This window comes from Meriones unguiculatus, chromosome 5 (assembly GCF_030254825.1).
Source record: "Meriones unguiculatus strain TT.TT164.6M chromosome 5, Bangor_MerUng_6.1, whole genome shotgun sequence".
In the NCBI taxonomy this organism is placed as follows: Eukaryota; Metazoa; Chordata; class Mammalia; order Rodentia; family Muridae; genus Meriones; species Meriones unguiculatus.
The window spans coordinates 133,573,456-133,596,079 of NC_083353.1; the positions used below are offsets into that span (position 1 = coordinate 133,573,456).

At 42.5% G+C, this 22,624-nt stretch overlaps 1 protein-coding gene across 2 annotated transcripts in view; it reads right to left on the bottom strand.

The window, feature by feature from the left end:
- Dennd5b (DENN domain containing 5B) overlaps positions 1-22,624 on the bottom strand; it is a 125,164-nt gene that overhangs the window by 61,597 nt on the left and 40,943 nt on the right. For both annotated transcript variants that reach the window (XM_021636450.2, XM_021636449.2), the window contains 2 exons: positions 19,114-19,780; positions 420-607 (listed from right to left, as the gene is read on the bottom strand). In XM_021636450.2, coding sequence (XP_021492125.1) covers positions 420-607; positions 19,114-19,780 — 855 coding nt within the window. The remainder of the gene's footprint in view (positions 1-419; positions 608-19,113; positions 19,781-22,624) is intronic.

A 22,624-nucleotide genomic window follows, 5' to 3' on the forward strand; every position in this document is an offset into this window, starting at 1 on the left:
GACTAGCTGGCCACACCCAGTGACTCACACTAATCCCCTGTCTATATATAATAATTCTGTGAGGTCTGTTGCTCTACACAACTCTGAAAACACACTACTTAAAATCAAAATTTATAGCATGAGGGTGGAAGAGCCGTTAAGTGCTTTTAGAATAATAAAGTGGTAATACCATACTATTACTGAACCACCTTCAGAAATGTATAGTTTTGAAAGTTTGTTACTGTCCTTCTCTGAAGTGTATTTAACTAGTAGTTCTGTTATAGCAAATATCAGAAGAAACAGTCTGTAGGGCTCAGGCCCTAACCCCACAGCACCTGGGAAGTTCAGATGTAACTACTAGACAAAGACAGTATTTAATAAATGAAGCCATGACCTAAGCCAACAAATAGCATTCTTCATCATTAACAACAGGTTTTTACCTCTTGAGGAAGTTCTAACTTAGACCGGTCAGTTCCTTCTTTTGACTGAAGACCCATCAGGTAAGGGACAGGGGCATCAAGAAAATGTAGCAGAGAGGCAGGGAGGATGGGTACATAAACATGCTGCCACTGAAATGGGAACAAGAGTGTGGTGATGCCCTCTGCCACTGTCATCAGGCGCTGGTAATCTGTACAGAACAAGAGAAACACAGGGAGGAATCCAAGTGAGCACAGCAGCTGCAGTAAGCCTAACAATAGTAGAAAAATCTGTGTTAAAATGTTTGTTTGTTTGTTTGTTGTTTTTGCACTGGAGAGCTGGCTCAGTGATTTAAAGAACTTACTACTCTTGCAGAGAACTTGGGTTTGATGCCCAGCACATCTATGATGGCTCACAAAGGTCAGTAACTGGGCTGGAGAGATGGCTCAGAGGTTAAGAACACTGGCTGCTCTTCCAAAGGTTCTGAGTTCAATTCCTAGCACTCACATGGTGGCTCACAACCATCTATGAGATCTGGTGCCTCCTCTGGTGTGCAGGTGTACATGAAAGTAGAATACTATACACATAATACATAATAAATAAATCTTTAAAAAGAAAAAAAGGTCAGTAACTCCAGAGGCTCCGACACTCCCTGCCCTGAGGGTACCAGACACATGGTACACATACACACATGCAGGCACAATGGCCAAACACAAATAAACCTTTAAAAACTGAGAAGCATTTCTTCACGATCTTGGAGAAAGTGGTCAGTCCAAGCCATCATAATTAAAGAATTAAGTTACTCCCATGAAGAGCTTGTGGAAAGTGTGAAAACAGCATCACTGCTCTTTGCTTCTTGAAATGAGTAGTACATGAGTCATTTTCATCCTCTCCCTCTCCTTCCCACCTCTTTGTCTTTCCAAGATCTTAATATATAGACCAGGCCGACCCAGAGCTCACAGAGATCAGCTTGTCTTTGTTCTGCCTCCCCAGTGCTGGGATCAAAGGCATGTGCCATTATGCATACACAGCCTTGAATTCTCTTAAGATGTGGAGGAATGAAAATTAAGATTGTTCTTGGTATCTAGCCTCTGAAAAAGTACAAGATTGTTCCTATGAATCTCTTTTACATATGTATATACTTATAAATCTCTAATTCAGAAGCTGATTATACTTATTTTAGCACTTATTTTGATGGTTTAAAACAATTAAACATGGGGCTGGAGAGATGGCTCAGCAGTTAAGAGCACTGTTTGCTCTTCCAGAGGTCCAGAGTTCAATTCCCAGCAACCACATGGTGGATCTATAATGAGATATGATGCTCTCTTCTGTCATGCAGGCATACATGCAAATTGAGTGCTCATATATATAAATAAATAAAACTTAAAAAAATCAAACAGATGTAAGCAATCAGTCACACTTTCTATGTTTAACTCCTAAGTACAGAGTATCACCTCGAAGGATAAAAAGAATCACCATGTAATTTTAGGCTGGATTTTTGAATGTTTTGGGGTTTTTTTTGAGACAGGGTTTCTCTATCAGCCCTGGCTGTCCTAGAACCCAATTTGTAGACCAGGGTAGCGTCCAGCTCACAAAGACCCACTTGCCCCTGCCTCCGTAGTGCTAGGATTAAAGGTGTGCACCACATCCAGTCCTGGCTGTTTCTTTACGTGAACTGGGTTGATCTATCAAAAGTAGCAATCGTCCACAATACTATGCTGCCATCTCAGACAGTCTGCCAGACAGTCTAACTGTTTTGTACTTACACATGTTCACAATCCCTTCTTAACCCCTTGGAGGCAGATCTATATGTTTTGCAATTAGATTTAAAAACACTCTGAAAGGTAGTAACATGCTTCTATCATCATCCCCAACAGGGATGCTGCCTAGAGACAGCGCTAACATTCTCAGAGCAAGCCATGCGAGTGCTCCACACAGTAGAGAGAATATAAATAAATAAGTTTACTTTGGTTCTCATCTGGTTTTGCTGATAAATCAGTTACAAAAAGAATCATTTTCAGAATGGCTTTAGATTTGAGAATTGACAATAAGGGATTATGGACTTGTAAGAATTTCACAGAGTTCAGTGTACATAATGACAATAAAGCCTGGGGAAGACTTTATAACTATCTTTTGCAAAAGGTTAAGGATCAGTTGTTACTTGGTTCATTTGACAAAGCGTAAAACGAATGTTTTTCACTTAAAAATAATGTGCCATTCTATCATTAAGATGTTTTTAAAATGTATTTTTATTAGTTTAAGATAAAATAATACCCACACACATGTAAATGGATGGGTATGTGCAGCTGTCCTTGGAGTGCAGAAGAGGGTGCTGGGACTTCAACTCTGCTCCTCTTCAGGAGCAGGGTTAGGAGCAGTCAAGTGTATGCTCTTGACTGATGCTGGAGAGGTGGCTCAGAGGTGCTGGCAGAGGACCCAGACTTGAGCCCTAGTACCATACGGTGGCTTACAACCCATAACTCTAGGAGACAGTGATCTCCCCTGTTTTTAAAACATCGTGTTTTTATTAATGCTTTGGGATGTCACATAATAAGCCAATCACACCCCCTTCCCAGACCTCCCAGGTCCACGCCCATCCTTGTGACCGCTCTCAAAACAAAAGAAAAAGAAAAAAAATTACCAAGTCCAATTTGTGTTGCTGATACAGTCACTGGCGCACAGCCAAACTCCCAGTGGCCAGTCCTGTGAAGAAAACTGAGTCCTTCCCCACGCCCTGCCAGAAGCCACCAACTGTGAAGAGCTATACTTCAGCATCTTTCTTACAGTTCCTAAGACTTCTAGTTAATGGCTTCCTTAGATAACTTCTTCAGGGGCACCAGGCTTCCATGTGGTGCACACGCATATACGCCCATAAGACATTCATTCCGATATAACAAAATCAATTTATAACTAAGAAAAAATTAATTTGTTTATATAATTCAGGTAACTGGAGAGGATCCTGGGAACTGCATTCAGGGGATCAGGCAGCACCTTTACCTGCTGAATTGTCTTACCAGCCTGACCCCCTCTGCCGAAGCAAACTCTTTTAGAGGATATTGTATTTTACAACTATCCTGGAGAATCAGGTAACACTGCCTCAACTGGATGCATTCTGGGACAACAATTCTACACACTCCTTTGCAACGTGACCTGTAATGCACAAACCTTTCATCCGGTTTTTACTGAACAATCATTTAAGTGATCACCTTTAATAATCTTCAACACTGTTGTTTAAACTAACGATTAGTTAATAACATCCCAACTACATGTGTAATCTTCATTGTTTGATTGCTTATTAAGACTATAATTTTAGGTGCATTACTTTATGAATACTCCCTAACACAAACATCAGGTGGCCTGAAGGTTAGGGGTCAGTCACAGAGGTAAAAAGAGCTGATCTACGTATGGCTGGACAGATGAGCAAGTAGTTACTTGAGGTCCACAGAAGAAGCTGGACTAGGAAAGCTGGGGCTGTGAGGTGCTGGTGATCAGCAAGATATCTGAAAACTCCGCAAGTCGCTGAGTGGAGCCTAGATTTAGGAAGCATGGACTAGTCTAACTAACTTTCCTTCTGCTCCATTATATCATTTACTCCATGACACTGTCTCCTTGCAAATTCTGTTTGGGAAGAGGATTATTTGCCCACAAAGCATATCACCAGTAATGAATAAAATTTACAGACCAAATTTATTAGTGCCACTAAATGTTTTTTCCTCTTTTGTTCAATAGAATTTTAAACACACACACACACACACACACACACACCAGGCAGAATATGAAGGTCAGTAATTAACCATAAAAAGGATTAAATCCAGAAAAGACATAGTGCCACTTGCCTGTAATCCTAGCTAGCTGGAAAGGTGAGGCAGGAGAATCATGAAGTAGAGGGCAGCCTGTGTTATTTAGTTGAAACCAAGTTTCAACACTGCTACCCACCCCTGACAAAAGGAGCAAACTGAGGGAAAAAATGTCCTTAGATTCTATTTTGTAACCATCCATTCCAACCATTATTGCAACCTCACTACACCTACTGGTACATAACAGGAAATATTTTTATTTTTTGCAAATAAATGAATTAGTAGGATATAATTTCACAGGTATACCTAATTGCTTAGATTTGTATCCTTTTTTCTATTTTATATAATTAATAAAACAGTGCTTGTATAAAAAAATCACATACAATTTCCAAAAAATTGTCCTGGGTTTGTGTTACATTCAGTTTTTAAAAATTTATTTATTAATTACAGTTTATATACTTTGTATCCCAACTGTAGCCCCCTCCCTCCCTCATCTCCTCCCACGTCCCTCCCCTAGTCTGCTGATAGGGAAGGTCCTCCCTCCCTTCCCTCTGACCCTAGCCTATCAGGTCTCATGGGGACTGGCTACACTGTTCTCTGTGGCCTGGTAAGGCTGCTGCCCGCTCAGAGGTAGGTGATCAAAATGCCAATCACTGAGTTCATGTCAAAGACAGTCCCTGTTCCCCTTACTAGGGTATCCACTTGGACACTGAACTGCCATGGGCTATATCTGTGCAGGGATTCTAGGTTATCTCCATGAATGGTCCTTGGTTGGAGTATCAGTCTCAGGAAAGACCCCCTAGGCCCAATTTTTTGGTTCTGTTGCTCTCCTTGTGGAGCTCCTGTCCCCTCCAGGTCTTTCTGTCTCCCCCTTCTTTCAGAAGATTCCCTGCACTCTGCCAAAAGTTTGGCTATGAGTCTCAGCATCTGCTTTAATACCCTGCTGGGTAGAGTCTTTCAGAGGCCCTCTGTGGTAGGCTCCTGGCCTGTTCCCTTTTTTCTTCCTCTTCTGATGTCGGTCTGGTTTGCCTTTCTGAGTGAGAACTGATCATCTACATTCAGTTTTCTAAGGGCGCACTCAAATCAATGTAACAGGCAGACATGACGTGGTCTCTCATTCTCTTTGATAAAACTGTTCTCGTTACTTACTCCTCACAGTAGTGACTGATATCCACGTGTGCAGGGGCTGCTCTTCCTGGGATATAGGACATTAAGGCTGGGCCTACAAGAGGCAAGGACTTCCCACAGCAGTAGCAGCCCCTGGGCTCTCACCCCCACCTCAGAATGACCCAGTGACCTCCAATCAGGAGTCTCCAGGTCCCCCTGGATCAGGAAAGAGGCAATCGTTGGGGGAATGGTAGAAACTGAGGCAATCTCTGTAAGAACTCAAGTGGCCACACTGTGGTGTGATCAGGCCAATCCCAGTCACCTCTAAGTAGATTTGTATCCTTAGGAGGGTAAAAACTACTTAGGCATGGTGGCACCTGGAAAGCTGAGGAAGGAGTGCTAATTTGGGACTAGCCTGGGCTACACAGTAAAAACTATCTCAAAAATAAATATTTTTAAAATAAATAAAACATCAAATTTTCAGTAGGAGAAAATATAGAACTATTCAGAAAATAAATTGTTAATGGGAAAAAAAAAGTCATACCACCTTGGTATAGCCATATCCACAGTGAGAGTCATGAAGCCAGCACAGCTGCTTAACACAGCTCAGCAAAGCTCAGCGATTGCTACACTCACTGTCTTTCTATCTCTAACTTTTGATCCCTTGTTGCATTCTTGTGGACTTTCTGCATTATGATTTACTCTATGTCTTTTCCTGAGGAAATTATGTCTGAGTCTTTTTTAGAAAAATCCTAAAATTAACTTTATCTGAGCACTATTTGGAAGTCTTCCTTATGCCCTGGAGATCATTAAGCACAGAGAAGCACACAGCTAGATCTTGGGGCATCTGCCCTGAGCTAACTCAAACAGTATAACTGGTGCAGAGTAAACACAGACAATTGACAAACCCTGACTGGCCAAGGGAATAGGTTACAGATTCAAGGTCTCTTTTTATCATATGCTTAGAACACTCTGAAAATGTAGTTTGAAGATAGGGGGCTGAACAGGGTACACGCCCAAAGGAATAGGACTCATTGAATAAGATTAATTGGCTAAAATAATCTTTTTCTACTTTATTGCATAGATAGTGAAATACATAGTTAAGAAGAAGTTAGGTATTAGTATTTGCTATTCATAAAAAGCCTAGTTCACATATTTTCTGTCTGGGGTTCTTTCACACTGTGAACATTGCCAGTCTAGAAGCAGGCTGTCATATAATAAATGTGTTTGTTTTGGAGGAGGTGGTCTTTAGATTCTTTTAATTAGAGTTATAGGGCTGATGATAAAAATAAAATCTATTCTATTTGTATTTTCTAATTGTAACCCTGGACATGTAATGAACAATCAAACGCATACTCTGTAGCAGTTGGATAATCATTAGTTTGTCTTTGTTCTGTGAAACTTGTATAAAGAAGCATCAGGTTGCTAAAAGTCAGAGCTGTGAGCTTCTGCTGACCATCACCTGACTCACTCCTCTCTCCCCTCCAGGAATCCTCACCTCCCCTTCTGGCTGCCTCCAGGTCCGGGTACACTCCCTATCTCTTGGGATATCCACCTGTTAATTTTCTGCATGCCTAAGCACATTTCTAAGGAAAATGCAAACACGAATGACTAAGGCCTGATTATCATCCACTATGTGGAGAACTGCTCTGACTATGCATATTCAGATGCTGCCCTGCTCAGAGACCTACTTAAAACTAATTTTAACATCACAAGTTTTCTTTTCATGGTTCCTTGTGTGGACAGCACAAGCGGCCACGGTACCTTGAAGGTTAGTTCTCTCCTTCAGGCCCAGAGTGCACAGAGCTCTGGGATTGAGCTCAGGTCACCAGGCTTTATCCAGTAAGCTAATCTCACTGGCCTCAACTACCTTTCTAAAAAAATCATCTCTTTTGCAAATTAGATACAGTTTTAGAGTAATTAATAATAGATTTATGTATATATTGTTCATCATATTCTAAAGAAAATTATAAAAATTAAAAAACGAAAAAAAAACACCCCCAATTCTTTTATCATCGTTCTTTAGTCAGTCAAACCGAACAGAGGAACCACCTCAAGAATTAACCTAAATAAACGGGGTTTACCTAGGTGGTGGTCGTGCACACCTTTAATCTTAGCAGCTGGAGGCAGAAATAGGCGAATCTCTGAGTTCGAGGCCAGCCTGGTCTACAGAGTGAGATTCAAGACAGCTGGACTACACAAAGAAACCCTGTTTTGAAAGATCCAAAAGGAAAAAAAAAAAGAGACTTGCTGTCAGGAATGAAGAAACTCTGTGACCAGGTAGACAGGTCAATAAATCTGATCTATTGTGAGAATAAACTCTGTGACCTGGTAGGTATATCAATAAATCTGATCTATTGTGAGAATAAACTGTAACTGGGATAAGGAATGTAGGTTATTAGTAGAGTATTTGCCTAGTATGCATGAGATCCTGGTTCTACCCGTGTGTGTGTGTGTGTGTGTGTGTGTGTGTGTGTGTGTGTGTGTGTGCGCGCGCGCACGTTTGCATAGGTATGTGTTTTGTATGTGCATGCCAGAGGCTGACATCAGGTAGCTTCCTCAGTTGCTTTGCACATTATGTTGTGAGCTAGGGTCTCCCACTGGAAATCAGCAATTTGGCCACCCTGGCTGGCCGCTGACCTCCAGAGACCGGTCTGTACTGCTCCGTCCCTCAGAGCTGCAGCTACGGGCTTTTACACAGTGACAGAGACGTTAACTCAGGTATTCATGCTAATGTGGCAAGCACTTTACTGAGTGCGCTATCTTCCCATCCAGCACCACCCTAGTGCTCTACGCCTGAAGAGACAGCATGGCCACAGCAACTCTTACAGAGAGAGCATCTAACCAGGCTGGCTTACACTTCAGAGGTGCAGTCCACTGTCACGCACACCGACAGACGTGGTGCTGCAGAGCTGGCTGAGCATTCTCTGTCTGGATCCACAGGCAAAGGGAAAGGGAACTACTGGGCCTGCTGAGGACTTCTGAAAACCTCAAAAGCCCATCCCCAGTGACACACTTCCTCTAACAAGGTCACATCTACCCCAACAAAGCCACACCTCCTAACCCTTCAAACAGTACCACTCTCTAAGCATTAAGCACATGAAGTGATAGGAGCCATTTTTATCTAAACCACTACAGGGATATTTATTTATTTGCTTGTTTACTCACTCATTTATTTACTGTTCGTTGGTTGGTTGGTTTTTCAAGACAGGGTTTCTCTGTGTAGCCCTGGCTGTGCTGTAACTTGCTTTGTAGACTAGGCTGGCCTTGAATTCAAGATCCATTTGACTCTGCCTCCTGAGTGCTGGGATTAAAGACATATGACACCATGCCTAGCTCCCACATAGCATTTCATTTTATTTTTTAAGATTTACTGGTTGTGGAGAAAGGGGAACCCACCTCCACTGCTGGTGGGAATGTAAACTTGTACAACCGCTCTGGAAATCAATCTGGTGCTTTCTCAGACAACTAGGAATAGCGCTTCCTCAAGATCCAGCCATACCACTCCTAGGCATATATCCAAAAGAGGCTCAAGTATACAATAAGGACATTTGCTCAACCATGTTTGTGGCAGCTTTATTTGTAATAGCCAGAAGCTGGAAACAGCCCAGATGCCCCTCAATTGAGGAATGGATGCAGAAATTGTGGTACATCTACACAATGGAGTATTACTCAGCAATGAAAAATAAGGAAATCATGAAATTTGCAAGTAAATGGTGGGATCTAGAAAGGATCATCCTGAGTGAGCTGTCCCAGAAGCAGAAAGACACACATGATCAGTTACCTGAGTTTAAGACTCTGATTAGTGTCAGACTACGTGCTCACGGTAGGTGTGGTAGTAGAGGCATGTACTTGGTACAGTATCTAAGACCTGTACTGGAGACAGGAGGATCAGTCACTATCTGATTCCAAGCTATCCTGGATGCCCAGAGAGCCCTTTCTCAAAACAGGGAAACATCAGCACTTAGGAGTTGAGCATGGTCAGGGACTCAAGAGCAGCTTATGCTGCATATGGGTCTGAGGCCAGCCTAGATCCCCAAGACCCTATCTCAGCACAAACAACTTAAAGAAAAACTAAAACCAAAACAAAACAAACCATTCAAAAGTAAGCATTCCAAGGAGACGGAGTACTTATTACTCTTGAGAGGACCCAGTCCTGCTGGTCTCCAGTGCCCAGCCTATAGCTCACAACTATCTGTAATCCCTGCTTCTGGGGACCTGCCACTTTCTTCTGTCACCTGAGGGCACCAGGCACACGTGGTGTATAAATATGCATGCAAGCCAAAGCATTCATACACAGAAAAGAAAACATATCTAAAGAATGTTTTAAGAAAAGCATTAAGAGCTTATAAAAGCCAACGTAAGAGAATGTAAAAACAAAACAAAACAAAACAAAAAAAACCCCACAAAACTGTAATGAGAAAAAAATTAATCTGATTCAAAAGACAGGAGACAATAAATAAAAGGTGGGAAAAAGCAAGGGAAATGGTCAAATTTAATAAAAATTAAAAAATGTTTAAAATGGAAATGCCAGTTACTAAGAGATGGAATGAAAGCTGTGTAGCCTGGCCTGTTCTGTAACCATCGCACTTGGGAGAGGGGGCAGCACGATCCAGAACTCCCCCTAGTGTCAGGGCGGGCCAGCTAACCAAAGGGAAAGTGAGAACTGACTAAGAGTTGCACACGCACACAGACATACACACGTATGAGAACATGCACACACACATAAACTAAGTAAATTTAAATAATAAAATTTAAATTTATTTTACATAATTAAAAAGAAAACTAGAGGCAGGGGGGGCTTCTAGCCCAGCGAACACCCTGAGGAGCAAGAAGAGCAGCCCCAAAGGTGGAGGTAAGTTCCCACTTGCTTTGCACCTTCCCTCCAGCCATTCCTGAGTTGTATTCGTCACGACAGACTGATTACAAGTATATAAAGTGCTCTTTCTTACTTTGTGAATTGTACCAAATTATCAAATGCAAGGAACCAAGTTTGGTGGCACAAATCTGTAACCTCAGCATTCCAGAAGCCGAGGCAGCAAGACCCAAGTCCAAGGCCCCTGAGGGATATACAGAGTAAGCCAAGCAAGCCATCCCACAAAAAGGGAAAAAAAAAAAACAATAAAAACAAAGCGTGAGAGGGTACCAGGAAAACTAAGTTAACAGTCAGCAGAAGGAAATGTGGGTAGCCTAGATACTCCATTTATGGGTAAAATCAAAAGTGAACCTGGAAGTCTGCAGAGTTGCCTGTTAACCCTGAGTAGTCAGAGCTGCAGAGCTGTTCGTCACCTAGTCAGCATCAGACTTGGTGTCTAGGCGAAAAGGGCCTCCGATGGTAGTGCCAGAGAGCGTGAGATCTGCTAGAATGGCCCAGAACTGTGGGCATGCAGTGTGAGCAGGAGATTAAAGGGTGAGACTCTTATGTAGGATGTGGGGATACTGAGGCATGATAGGTTGATGTCATCTGGAGCTACAGAGTGACACCTCATTTCAAACCCCGATCCCAATAAAAAGAAAATAAAAAGAAAAAATGGTTCTGGGTAGTCCCATGGTCCCCATAGTATGTATAGAGTCAGATATGCTGGGATCAATCGCCAAAAGGAAACATTACCAACGGAATGTTGCAGTGGATCCAGTTCCTGGGAAATAGTTTACAGCTACTTAAGGAAATGCAAACCAATAATGAAATAAGGAAACATATCCTCCCCCCCCCCCGGTTATTTAAGAGCTAAAATGAAATTAAAGGGGGTGTTGTTAGAGATGGAGGCTGGAACAAGCCCAGGCTTCTGTTGCTCTGAGCTTGACCATCAGGTGCAAAGCTCCATCCACAGGGTAAACTCACATAGAGCAGCAGAGTACTTCTTAGACTGTGGTCCACACAGGAGAAGAGCAAAACCAAAAAGCTTAAGTGAATATAACGTGAAGCTTCTCATTTTGTGGAACATCAGTATCTTGCAGGACTTTATCATGGTGTCTAATTTGGGGCAGTATCTTTGTTTTTCACTTTTTTTGAGACAAGAGTTTTGCTATGTAGCCCTGGCTGGCCTGTAGCCAACTGTATGCACTAAGTCAGCCATGAACTTGCAGAGGCTCTCATGTCTTTGCCTCTGAAGTGTGGGGATCACAAGCAGGTGCCACCAAAGCTGGCCTTTTATGTTCCAATGTTTCAGAACAGAACAAGCTTGAACTGAGATAGGAGCCATATCTCACTATGGACAACTGCGTATGATTCAGGCTCACTCAAAGGGGCAGCCAGCCTGCCAGACTGAAGGAAAACCACTGTAAGACCTGCTTGGTTCCCATAGGAATGCTAACAGGAATAACTCATATGGAGAGGCTGATTCACACACACGTGTTTCACAGCTCTGTGGGCACGAGCTTTATGGTAGCTGGGATACTGTGCACCGAGTAAGCCAGTGTCCTTGCCAAGTGCTGTTGCTTATGAAAGTTTATTTGATGTGGGCACTTCATGTAATCTTATTGTTATAAACTGAACAACCTGAGCTTTAGTGGGTTTGCTCATGTTACAATGCTAATAAAACATTAATTATAAGGATATGAAGAGCACAGCCAGTGAAATGACACAAAGGGTAAAAGTTCTTATTAGTTCTGATTAGTTTTAACTGTCAACTTCAATTACTGAGAATCACTGTGGAAGAGTGTCTTGAATGAGGAATTTTTTGGATTAGGTTACCTGTGGATATGTTTGTGGGGTTTGTCTTGACTGTTAACTGACTGCAGGAGGACCCAGCACCCACGTGGCAGCTCACAATGTTTGTAACTCCTGTCCCAGGGAATTCATGCCCTTGCACAGACATACATGCAGTCAAAATACAAATGTACACAAAATAAGAACAAATTGTTTACAAAATGAGGAAGCTTAAAATGGTTATAACAAAATGGGGTGAACAAAAGGGGTACACTGACAGGTGAGCCCTGTCCTCAACCTTGGCAGGAGACACTGCTTTCCTCAGAAGGCAGCAGTCAACGCAGAAACTCCTACATGCCCAAGTACTGAGATAAGTGACGGCTGAGCGCCCGGCCATAAATGACACATCTACATAAATCTCTACAACGCTAGAGAGTATCATGTAAAAGAGGGAAAGAGAAACGTAAAAGCCAGAGGCTGTCAAGAATGCTGTCTTCCGGGCGCAGTCTACACTCATGAATCACTGCAGCCATTTTACCTAAACATTCAGTCAACATTCTAGCATGAAGCATTACCTCAGTTACTGGGTTACAGAGTTGGGGAGGGGCTGGAGGGAAAAGGAGAGAGGAAGGAGAGAGAGAACAGAGGAGAGGAAAGGGAAAGGAAGGGGAGGAGAGACAGAAATATGAATATGGGAAGGAGACCTGCTTGGGAGTGTTGTAGGGAGTGAGAGGAATGAGTAGGGAGTGGATAAGATCACGATACATTGGACTGGAGAGATGGTTCAGTGGTTAAGAACACAGGCTGTTCTTGTAGAAGACCTGGCTTAGAGTCCCAGCACCCACACGGCAGCTCACAACTGCTTCTAACTCCAGTTCCAGAGGATCTTATGCCCTCTTCTGTGGACACCAGGTGTGCACATGTCACACAGACACACCTGTAGGTCATATGCCCATAATGTTAAATAATAACAAAAGCAAACTGTAAAACGGACACATGGAACTCTAGAGATGAGCCACATGTTAAGAGCACTGGCTACTCTTCTAGAGGACCTGAGTTCAATACCAGCACCTACATGGCCACTCACAAGTGTCTAACTCCAGTTCCAGAGGAGCTGGTGTCCTCTTCTGGCCTCCATGGCACTGGTGGTATACAGACATATATGCAGGTAAAACACTCATACACATAAACTAATCTTTAAAAAAGTCAAGACATTGTATACATGTATGAAATTCCAAAAGAATAAATAAAAATTATAAAAATAAATAATGTCAAGAAAGATGTTGATGAAATTTAAACAAGGGTCTTAACACAGCACTCTGGAAGACAGATTAACTAAAAATATTTTAGTTAATATAATCTATGGAAGTTAATGTGGTTTTAGTTAAAACAATCTAGTTAATAATAAAAAACACTTGATATTTTCCACCATTACAGGGTCCAATCAAGTTCTGTTTTGTCTCAGTTTGGAGGAATTTAAAGTCAAAGCTGTCAATAGAAATGTGGACTATGGGCTGAGACAGCGCTGTGGTTAAGAGCACTGGCTGCCCTGCTAAGAACCTGGGCTCAATTCCTGGCACCCACAAGGCAGCTTGCACTGTCTGTAACTCCAGTTCCAAAGAGTCTGACACCCTCTTCTGGCCTCTGGGAGCACTGCACACTGTGGTGCATATACATACGCAGAAAAACATCCATACACATAAAAAATAATAAAACTTAAGTAGAAACATGAACTACAATCTGTTTGGGCTATAATCAAGATTAAGGATAAACAAAAGGGCTCGTGTCCCTTGTCACAACCCCTTAAAAGAGGCCTAAAAGCTCTCAGCCTCAGCACCATCACCTTGAAACCCCTGCACCACGAGAGCGAAGGGGTGGGAGAAGCGAATGCGCAGGCTGAAGCGCAAGGGAAGACAGATGAGGCAGAAGCACAGTAAATTAGCTTGTGCACCACGAAGCCTGCAGGGGCACGAGTGAGGGGTGCTGCAAGCCGGGTGCTGGTACAAGTGGTTGGATTGTGTGCTGCCACTGAGTCGGCAGGACCGTCTCAGGGGACCTGGGACATCACCTCGCCAAGACCCCCTGAGAAACTGCCTGTCCCCTCCCCCACAACCAAAACAGTCCTGCTGGCCTCTGCCTGGGACCTCTGGCAATCTGGACTAGGTCTGTTTGCTTGTGGCCCAGTGTAACTTGTGTACAATAAATCCTCTTTCTGGAACAACTTTACAGAGGTGTCTCACGTGCTAAGGCACCAAATCTGTTACACATGAGTTAGTAAAGATTCAGAAGAATCTTTATTACCGTATGTCTGCTCTGCTTTCACTGCTAGAGCAACACCATGTGGTTTAGTCAGCCCACTGAGCTCGTTTGTTTCTAGTGTCCTCAGTTGTCACAGTGAACGGCTAAACAAGATATGTTCACTTGCTTTGGAGCAGCCATTCAAAAACCAAATAGCCTCTTTTGGCCAGGTGAGAGGTGCCATGTTGAAGGCAGCAGTCAATGCAGAAACTCCTACGTGCCCAAGTACTGAGATAAGTGACCACTGAGCGCCCGGCCACTTATGAAAGTGACAACAGTTGTAGCCGGTGCTAAAGGAAAAGAGGTGCTTTGCATTCTATGAATCTCTACATTCCAGAGCGTGTGAGATCCCGTATACACTGTCCATTTCATCATGCAGCTTTCCCTTCAGAGAGGTTTCTGACCTTACAAGATGCCTGAGTACTCCAAGTTTCAACATTATTTGGTGTTCTTCAACCATGGGAACTGTTTGTCTTAATATCCAACTGCAAGCCCACAGTTGCTCCTCAAGTGGAGATTCTTAGCCCGTTGCCCCGTAGTAGTTACTAGGAGGTGCAGATACTTAATGAGGCTGCCATAGCTGCTGCTGCACGGTCAGTTTGTCTGTGCCACACGCCGGCTTCTGGTTTACACTGTTTGCTCAGGAAGCCTTACTTACTCATTCCCATGTCTAATTAGTATGGCTTGAAAGGCGATTTATATAATTTCTGTTCTATAATAGCATATTATGTAGAGAAAAAGTTCCCTGTTTAAAACCTGTTTATATATTTCATTCACTTTAGACTTCTACTTTAATTCCTTCAGCCCTAACTTTTTGTTTGTTTCTTCAAGACAGGGCTTCTCTGTAGCCCTGGCTGTTCTAGAACTATCTATGAGGCCAGGCTGATCTCAAACTCACAGACCTGCCTCTGTCTCCTGAGTGCTGGAGTTAAAGCCATATGCCACCACTGCCTGATGGAACCCTGACATTTTAATATCCTATCTGTCACAATTGGCCCAAATAAGTCTGCCTTACTACTTCAAAAATACCACAAACAGAGCTAGACAAGGTGACATATGCATGAAATCCCAGCATGTGGGAGGTAGAGAAATGAGAATTAGGAGTTCAAGGATATCCTCAGATACATAGTGAGCTCAGGGCCAGCAAGGACTACATGAGACCCTATCTTATAAAAAGACAATTTTAACAATATGAAGGTTATGTGTACCATAAAGTAAGTCTAACCGGAGAGGTGCTCACTAGTAGAGCATTCCTAGCATGTTCAAGGCAACCCCCATCCGTGAAAATCCAATACTAAAATACTAGTTAAAACTGGTCAAAATCTTCTGCTTTTGGATCAAGATCTTGGAATATAGTTGCTATTATCAAAATATTAGGTTTGTTTTTATGATTGATAAACTGTGACCCACAAACTATGTCTATTTCATAATGACTAGCAATAGGCAATAAAAAGACTGCTAACATTCTCAAGAAAACTCCAAGTAGCTTCTACTTTCCAATAACTGCTAACGGCGAAGAGCACGGGAGGAACGGCAGAGGGGCCTGTGGCGGCATGGGTGGCACTGGCTGCTGTGCCCTTTGTCAAGAGCCAAAGGAGGCAAGCAAGAAAGGCCAGAAAGTATTCTGGAGGCTTTGGTTACTGGTACTAAAAGGCAGACACTTGTATCTAAGTTCCCGATCTTTCATACTTCCACTGTTCTTTTCAACAGAGGACCATACTCTCAGCTTACACTGTCCAGCTTCATGCGAGCTTCACTCATTCATCCTTTGACTGAAGGTACTAAAAAAGAGCCTTAGAAAAAAAGAGAGACTTGACTTCCTGGGTGCATTCTCTACTTAAAAATTTATAGCTAATTATCATTAAAAAAAAAAAAAAGACTGTGATGTAATTACTCTCTAGATAATAGACTGGGTCTGTCTAGGTAAGTTGTGAACTAAAATTACAAACAGTTTAATAAATACTTTCATCACTGAAATCTGATTCACTTTGTTTTTTTTATTGTTGTTGTTTTTTGTTTAATATTTTTTATTTTTAAATAATTTTATACATTCACTTGTATCCCAGCTGTAGCCCTCTCCCTCTTTCCCTCCCAATCTTCCCCTCCCTCCCTCATCTCCTCCCTGCCCCCTTCCAAGTCCACTGAGAGGGGGTGTCCTCCTCTCCTTCCGTCTGGCCCTAGCTTATCAGGTATCTTCGGGATGGTTGCAATGTCCTTATCTGTGGCCTAGCAAGGCTGCTCCTCCATCAGGGAGAGGGGAAGCTCATGAGTTCATGTCAGAAACAATTCCTGTCCCCCTTACTAGAAAATCCACTTGGATACTGAGCTACCATGGGCTATGTCTGAGTAGGGGTTGTAGGTTATATCCATGCATGGTCCTTGGTTGGATAAACAGTCTCATAGAAGACCCCTGTGCTCAGATATATTTGGACCTTGTGGGGCTCCCTGGCCCCTCTAGGATATACTAATTCCTCCTTTCATATGATTCCCTACACTCTGCCGAAGGCTTGTTGGTTATGGGTCTCAGTATCTGTTTTGATACACTGCTTAGATTCACTTTGGATTTTCTCAGTAATTGTTTGGTTCTTAAGACATCTTTAAATTTTACAGCACATATTTATCAAGCATAAGAAGTGAAGTAGCAGTGTTAGAGAGATGGCTCAGAGGTTAAGAGCACTGGCTGTTCTTCCAAAGGTTAATTCCCAGCAACCACATGGTAGCTCATAGCCATCTATAGTGAGATCTGGTGCCCTCTTCTGGCCTGCAGGTAGAACACTGTAAAAATAAGAAATTAATCCAAAAAAAAAAAAAAAAGAAAAGAAAAGAAAAGAAATGAAGTAGCAAATAGCTTTTAAATCCCTTCCATAGAATCACAAAGGACAAAAACCAAAACCAAAACAATGGCATCAGAGTGCAAATCAATACAGTGATTCTTTTATTTTGTTCACTTCAATGTCTTTCTCTAAAGGGAGAGATATTAACAATATTAAAAACATTTCCTACTTCATAAATATTTACTATGATGCCTTTATCATATTGCTGAATAAGGAAATAATTTAATAAGTACTGAGACAGGTAAAGAAAGAATATTTGCAGTAACGAAAGATCCAGTTCAGTTACCAACACGGTTTAGTTATCTGGAGAGAGACTGATATAAGCCCAATTTTTGAACTACCAGTTTGCTTACTTGTGCTGTGATTAATTAACACACCTGTGCCTCAATTTCCCCCTGAATAAAAGGAACATCAAAAATAGTCTAAGAATTCTATACAGGTCTTCTCATTTCACTTTCACAATTAATCAGTGAAGGGTGGGACCAACACTTGAGAGTTAAGTCACTCATCTACAGTTATAGTTAATAAGGGGCAGAGCAGAGTTGTGAAAGGAAGGCTTTTATGCCTTCTAAAACCAATACCGGTTAAACATTTTTAAAAGATTATTTTCTTTTATGTGTATGAGTGTTTTGCTTGCATGTATGTCTGTGCTCCATGTGTGTGCCTGGTGCCCTTGGAGATTAAAAAGGGGTCTCAGATTTCCTGGAGCTGGAGTTATGGGCAGTTGTGAACTACAATGTGAGTTCTAGGAATCAAACTTAGGTCTCTGCATGAACAGCAAGAACAAGCGCTCTTAACCACTGCCGTTTCTCCATCCTGTGTAAACATTTCTAATCCCCAAACCTGAAATCTGAAGTGGTCTAAAATCTGACACTGAGAGCTGACATCATACAGCTCTCCAATCCTACCATCACTCCAGGGAAAGGGGTAAGAAAGCACAAGAGATCACTAAGGGTTTCAGCTACAGGTAGGTAACGATGAACACTGAGAGAATGAGAGCAAGGGGAGCGCAAAGAACGCCAGTAAGCCATTAGAGAACTCGCGGATGACAACAAGCAACACTGGAGCACATTGTCGAAAACTAGTATGTGGGATAAACCGAGAAAACCTTGCCAAGGGCTGTCAACACACACAAGACAGGGAAGCATAAATATAGCCTGCTTGGCCCAGCTTCATTTATAAGTTAAAATAGAAAAATAAAAAAGGAAAGTGAAAAAAATAAGCATGACAGAAGCAGCAGCAGCAGGGAGATTGCTGCACAGTTCTGCCAGCTTAAACATGAGCGCACAGAATGCTAATCCAGATAGCTGGGCCTTACTTCCAAAGTTTCAACAATGCACATTTACAGTCTCCTATGATTTAGTATCTCTTATGACATAACCATCTCTCTTCCTTATATAAATTCATATTCAGGTAGAAACAGGTATCCTGGTCTAGGCTCAATATTACCCATCCAAACATATAAGTGAAACAAAATTTAACTTGTTAGTGGATTAATAAATCTTTGCTGGCAATAAAGACACAATAAAGGTTAATACCTTCTGAGACTTGGATGTTAAAGACACAAATGCACACAACATTAGCAGATCTGTTGCTAGGTCTGGGGTGTCATATCTTTTCCTACCTGTACATTGCTTTTTTCTAACTCATGAAATGCTCCCACAAGCAAAGGTCCAAAGTTGTCTGCCTCATAAAGTTGTAAACATTTATTTCTTTCAAATGCCACCTTAATTGTCATGTGAAACTCTACGAACTATAGAGAACAGAAGGTCTCTGAGTCACTTATAGTAACAAGTTTCAATGCATCTAATGATAACTATATGTAGTGGGAACAGGATTGTATTCCTTAAAGAAAACGGGCAACACAACACTTTTGATTCCTTGTTAATCCTGCAGCCACTGTCACTTCAACGAGAAACAGCCTGTAACTTTTCATCTCGCCCAAGCCTATTCTTTCATGCACACTGGCAGAGACGTCGGAGCATTATCTGCTTCTGAGTGCAGTGCGTGCTCAGGGCAGAAGCACACCTACCTTGTGAGTAGAGAAGGGTCTGCATCTCTAGAAGAACGCAGGTGAACACTTGCACCAGATTCTCTAGCCCCAGGAGCTCAAAGGCCTCTCGCAGAGGGTAGTCAGAAAGAGGGAGTTCATTGGGCCCAGGCCTCTGGCAGACGACAGGCTCATAAACCCCGTAAAATTTCAGGGACCTCCCAGGAGGTGGAAGAGGCACCTCATAGAGAATATTGTGGATGTAGCTCTCCAGGGGCAGGGGCGGCGGCTGCTGCGAGCTCACGGCCTGGTAAAGCTGGAGGAGGAACTTCTTGCAGGCTTGCATGAAGGGCAGAGGTGTGATCAAGCATATACTTTTTGAAACATACAAGGTGTCTCTGTTGATGTCGTACGAGTTGTATCGCTGGAGTTTCAAAAGGGAGGTTGCATCACCCTCGTCGATGCTGCTGGCCAGCGAGTCCATGCTGCAGGAGGACGACGCGCACACGCTGCTGCACTGCTCAGCATTGTGCATCTGGTACAGCGTCTGCATGGCGGTGCAGATCTGCTTACTTGTAACTTCCTCATAAAAAGTGAGGACAAAACCGTAGGTGCGAGAACCGTCCTCCCGGGTGATTATAAAGGAGTGGAACTGAGGTTCTTTACTGTCAGCCTGTGTCCTGAAAGACAGCCCTTTCGGCATGCACAGCTGCGGAGAAGTGGGGGAGAGGACATCAGAACATCAGAACGCAGTGCATGAAAAACTTAAACACGAAAAGGGGGTGAATGCTTTTCTTTTTAACAGGATTCAAAGGACAAGCTTCACTTTAGTAATAGCTTTAAATTAGAAATGTAGTGTAACTTCCTCACTTACATGTAGACAACATGTTCTCAAAGGAAGCAAATGTGGGGCCAATTTGGCTCAGCAGGTTAAGGTACTTGCCTCCCACCATAAACCTCAAAACCTTCATTCAATTTCTGGGACCCATACAGTAAAAAGAGAACTCACTTTACAAGCTGTCCCATCTCCACATGTATGCACATACACGAACAAGAAATAAATGTAACAAAATTTTTAAAAATAGATGTATATACATAAATGGAAAAATGTTCACTGTGTGGAATTTCACAAAGAACGAGAAGCCAAGAGCCAGAGCTAGCTCAGCAGGTCAAAGCAGCTGCTCTCAAGCCTGAGTTCTACCCGCAGAGCCCACGCCCCCACATGGTGGCAAACTTTCTTCTGCAGGCTGTCTTCTGCCTTCCACACACGGTGATTACACATGACACATACACACACAAAACCCCACACTACGTGTAAGGTATTTTTAAATTTTAAAAGAAAATAAGATCTTTGGTTTGGCCCTGACCCTGAACAAGACGTGAAGACAACATGTGCTGAGATACCTGGTGAACATTTCTTGGAGACAGGGTCCATACAGCCTGGCACAAAGAGATCCACCTACCTCTGCCCCAGAGTGCTGGGACTAAAGCTGTGTGCCACCAGCACAGCTGACTCTGTGGAGGGGGCTTAGGTGAGCCAGCCCTGGCAGCAAGCTCCAGGAAGACTGGCCCTGCCTCCTTCTGATGGCGGCATTGAGTGTGGGTGGCCTAGCTGGAGCGGTGCTGGAGAACTCACCCTGGTGGTGCAGATAAGGGAGAGCTGGCGGGCTGACCAGCTCAGCTACCACCCAGGCCCAGGTCCAGGGCTCTGAGCTGGCCTACCCCAGCTCTCTGTCATCTGTGAACAGTTGGGATTCGTGAGAAGGACAGTCCTGCAGATCCAAAGCTGCAGCATCTCCATGATACAGGACAACAGGTAACCGGGAGGAGTCCCAGTGAGGATCCAATATGGATGGTGTCACTGAAGCCAGAGATCTCGAACCAGACCAAAGACTCACTGCTAGGAACATTTGCAAGTGAAGACGTGTGGACAGAGATGTGTACTGTGGGTCCCACGGTGACACCACAGCTTCCATGACGAGACGTTCTCTTTGCTTTTTCGTTTTTTTGTGATTTATTTTGAAGGGATATTGGGTGCAAGGGCAAAGGGGTGGATATGAGGGAATTAGGAGATGAGTGGGACTGGGGTGAATGATGTGAAACTCACAAAGAATCAATAAAAATTAAAAAAAAAAAAAAAGTGTGCCAGCCAGGACTATTTTTATAGTGATTATGACAGTTTTTCAGGGAAAACTGGTGAAGGCTCTTTTGATTAGTAAAAAAGAAGTTTACAAAAATAAAAATAAGAGTTATCCTTTGCAGGACAGAAGAAGAGAAAATTAAGACATGAGAAGAGATGTCCCCATACTCCAGAGTCTGACTGGAGTCTCCGTCAGGTGAAAATCAAGAACTTTATCATATGGGGCTGGAAAGGCATTTAGGAGCACTGGGTTGCGCTTCTGGAGAGCCAGGATTGGATTTCCATTACCCACATGACAGTTCACAATCGTCTCTGGTTCTGGGTGATCCTATGCACTCTTCTGGCCTCTACTGGTACCAGGCAAGCATGTGGTACATAGACATACATGTAGGCAAAACACCCATTCACTTAAAATAATTTTAAAAATTATCTTCCTCTGCAGCACTTGTAATCTAGGGTGGTTTTCTTTGTCAAGCTGCAATGCTACCCAATCCTATCACAGGAATCACTTTATTATCTCATTTTTAAGTTCTTTGGCAACAATTTGAGCTGTAACTTCACAAGATACCAAAAACGTACATTTGGCTTTGTTTGTTTACTTTTTATTTTTTTGAGACAGAACCTCACTATGTAGCTCTGGCTTTCCTAGAATTCACCACATAGACCACACTGGCCTTAAACTCACAGAGATTTGCCTGGTTCTGTCTCTGTTCCCAGAGTGCTGGAATTAAAGGTGTATACCACCACACCCACCCACATGTGACTATTTTAAAGATATATAAGTGTAATTCTCCTTTGAAAAGTCCACATGCATACTTGGGTCATTTTACTCTTTCCCTGAGCACTTTTTTGTTAAAATTTTCTTAATATAGTCAACTCTGCTATAGCAAGCCAATCATAAAATTTTAAGAACAAAGTCAAAAAGTCCAGGTTTGTGTGAGTAGAAATCTCTATAAAGATGTGTTTGTTTGATAGGCCCTGCACATGCTGACATCTTTTTTGCCATTTTGAATAAATATGCTGTTTTATCATAGAAAAATAAACTCTGAAAATGAAAAGCTTTTAATTTAATAAAACAGTTAGAATAAGGTAATTTTTTAAGTTATTTGTAACAAAGATTATGCAATAGGTCTTTTAAAAGGCCTAAATTAGGTTCACTTTATGGAAGATTATATTTTATAATGGACACAGTAATACTTCTAGTTTCCCATATTCTTCAAGACTCTTTCCATGCCCGCACATTAAGAGACTGAGCAAATCCCCCACCCCCAGTCCAGACAGGCTGATGAGAATGTCTATGCCATAGAGTAGCAAGCATTTCCTAGAGTCAGGTTACTGTTGGAATCTCTGGATTATCAAGTATGTCAGACTGACTCAACTTCCCGTATAGTGTAATACACACATAGGCTTGGC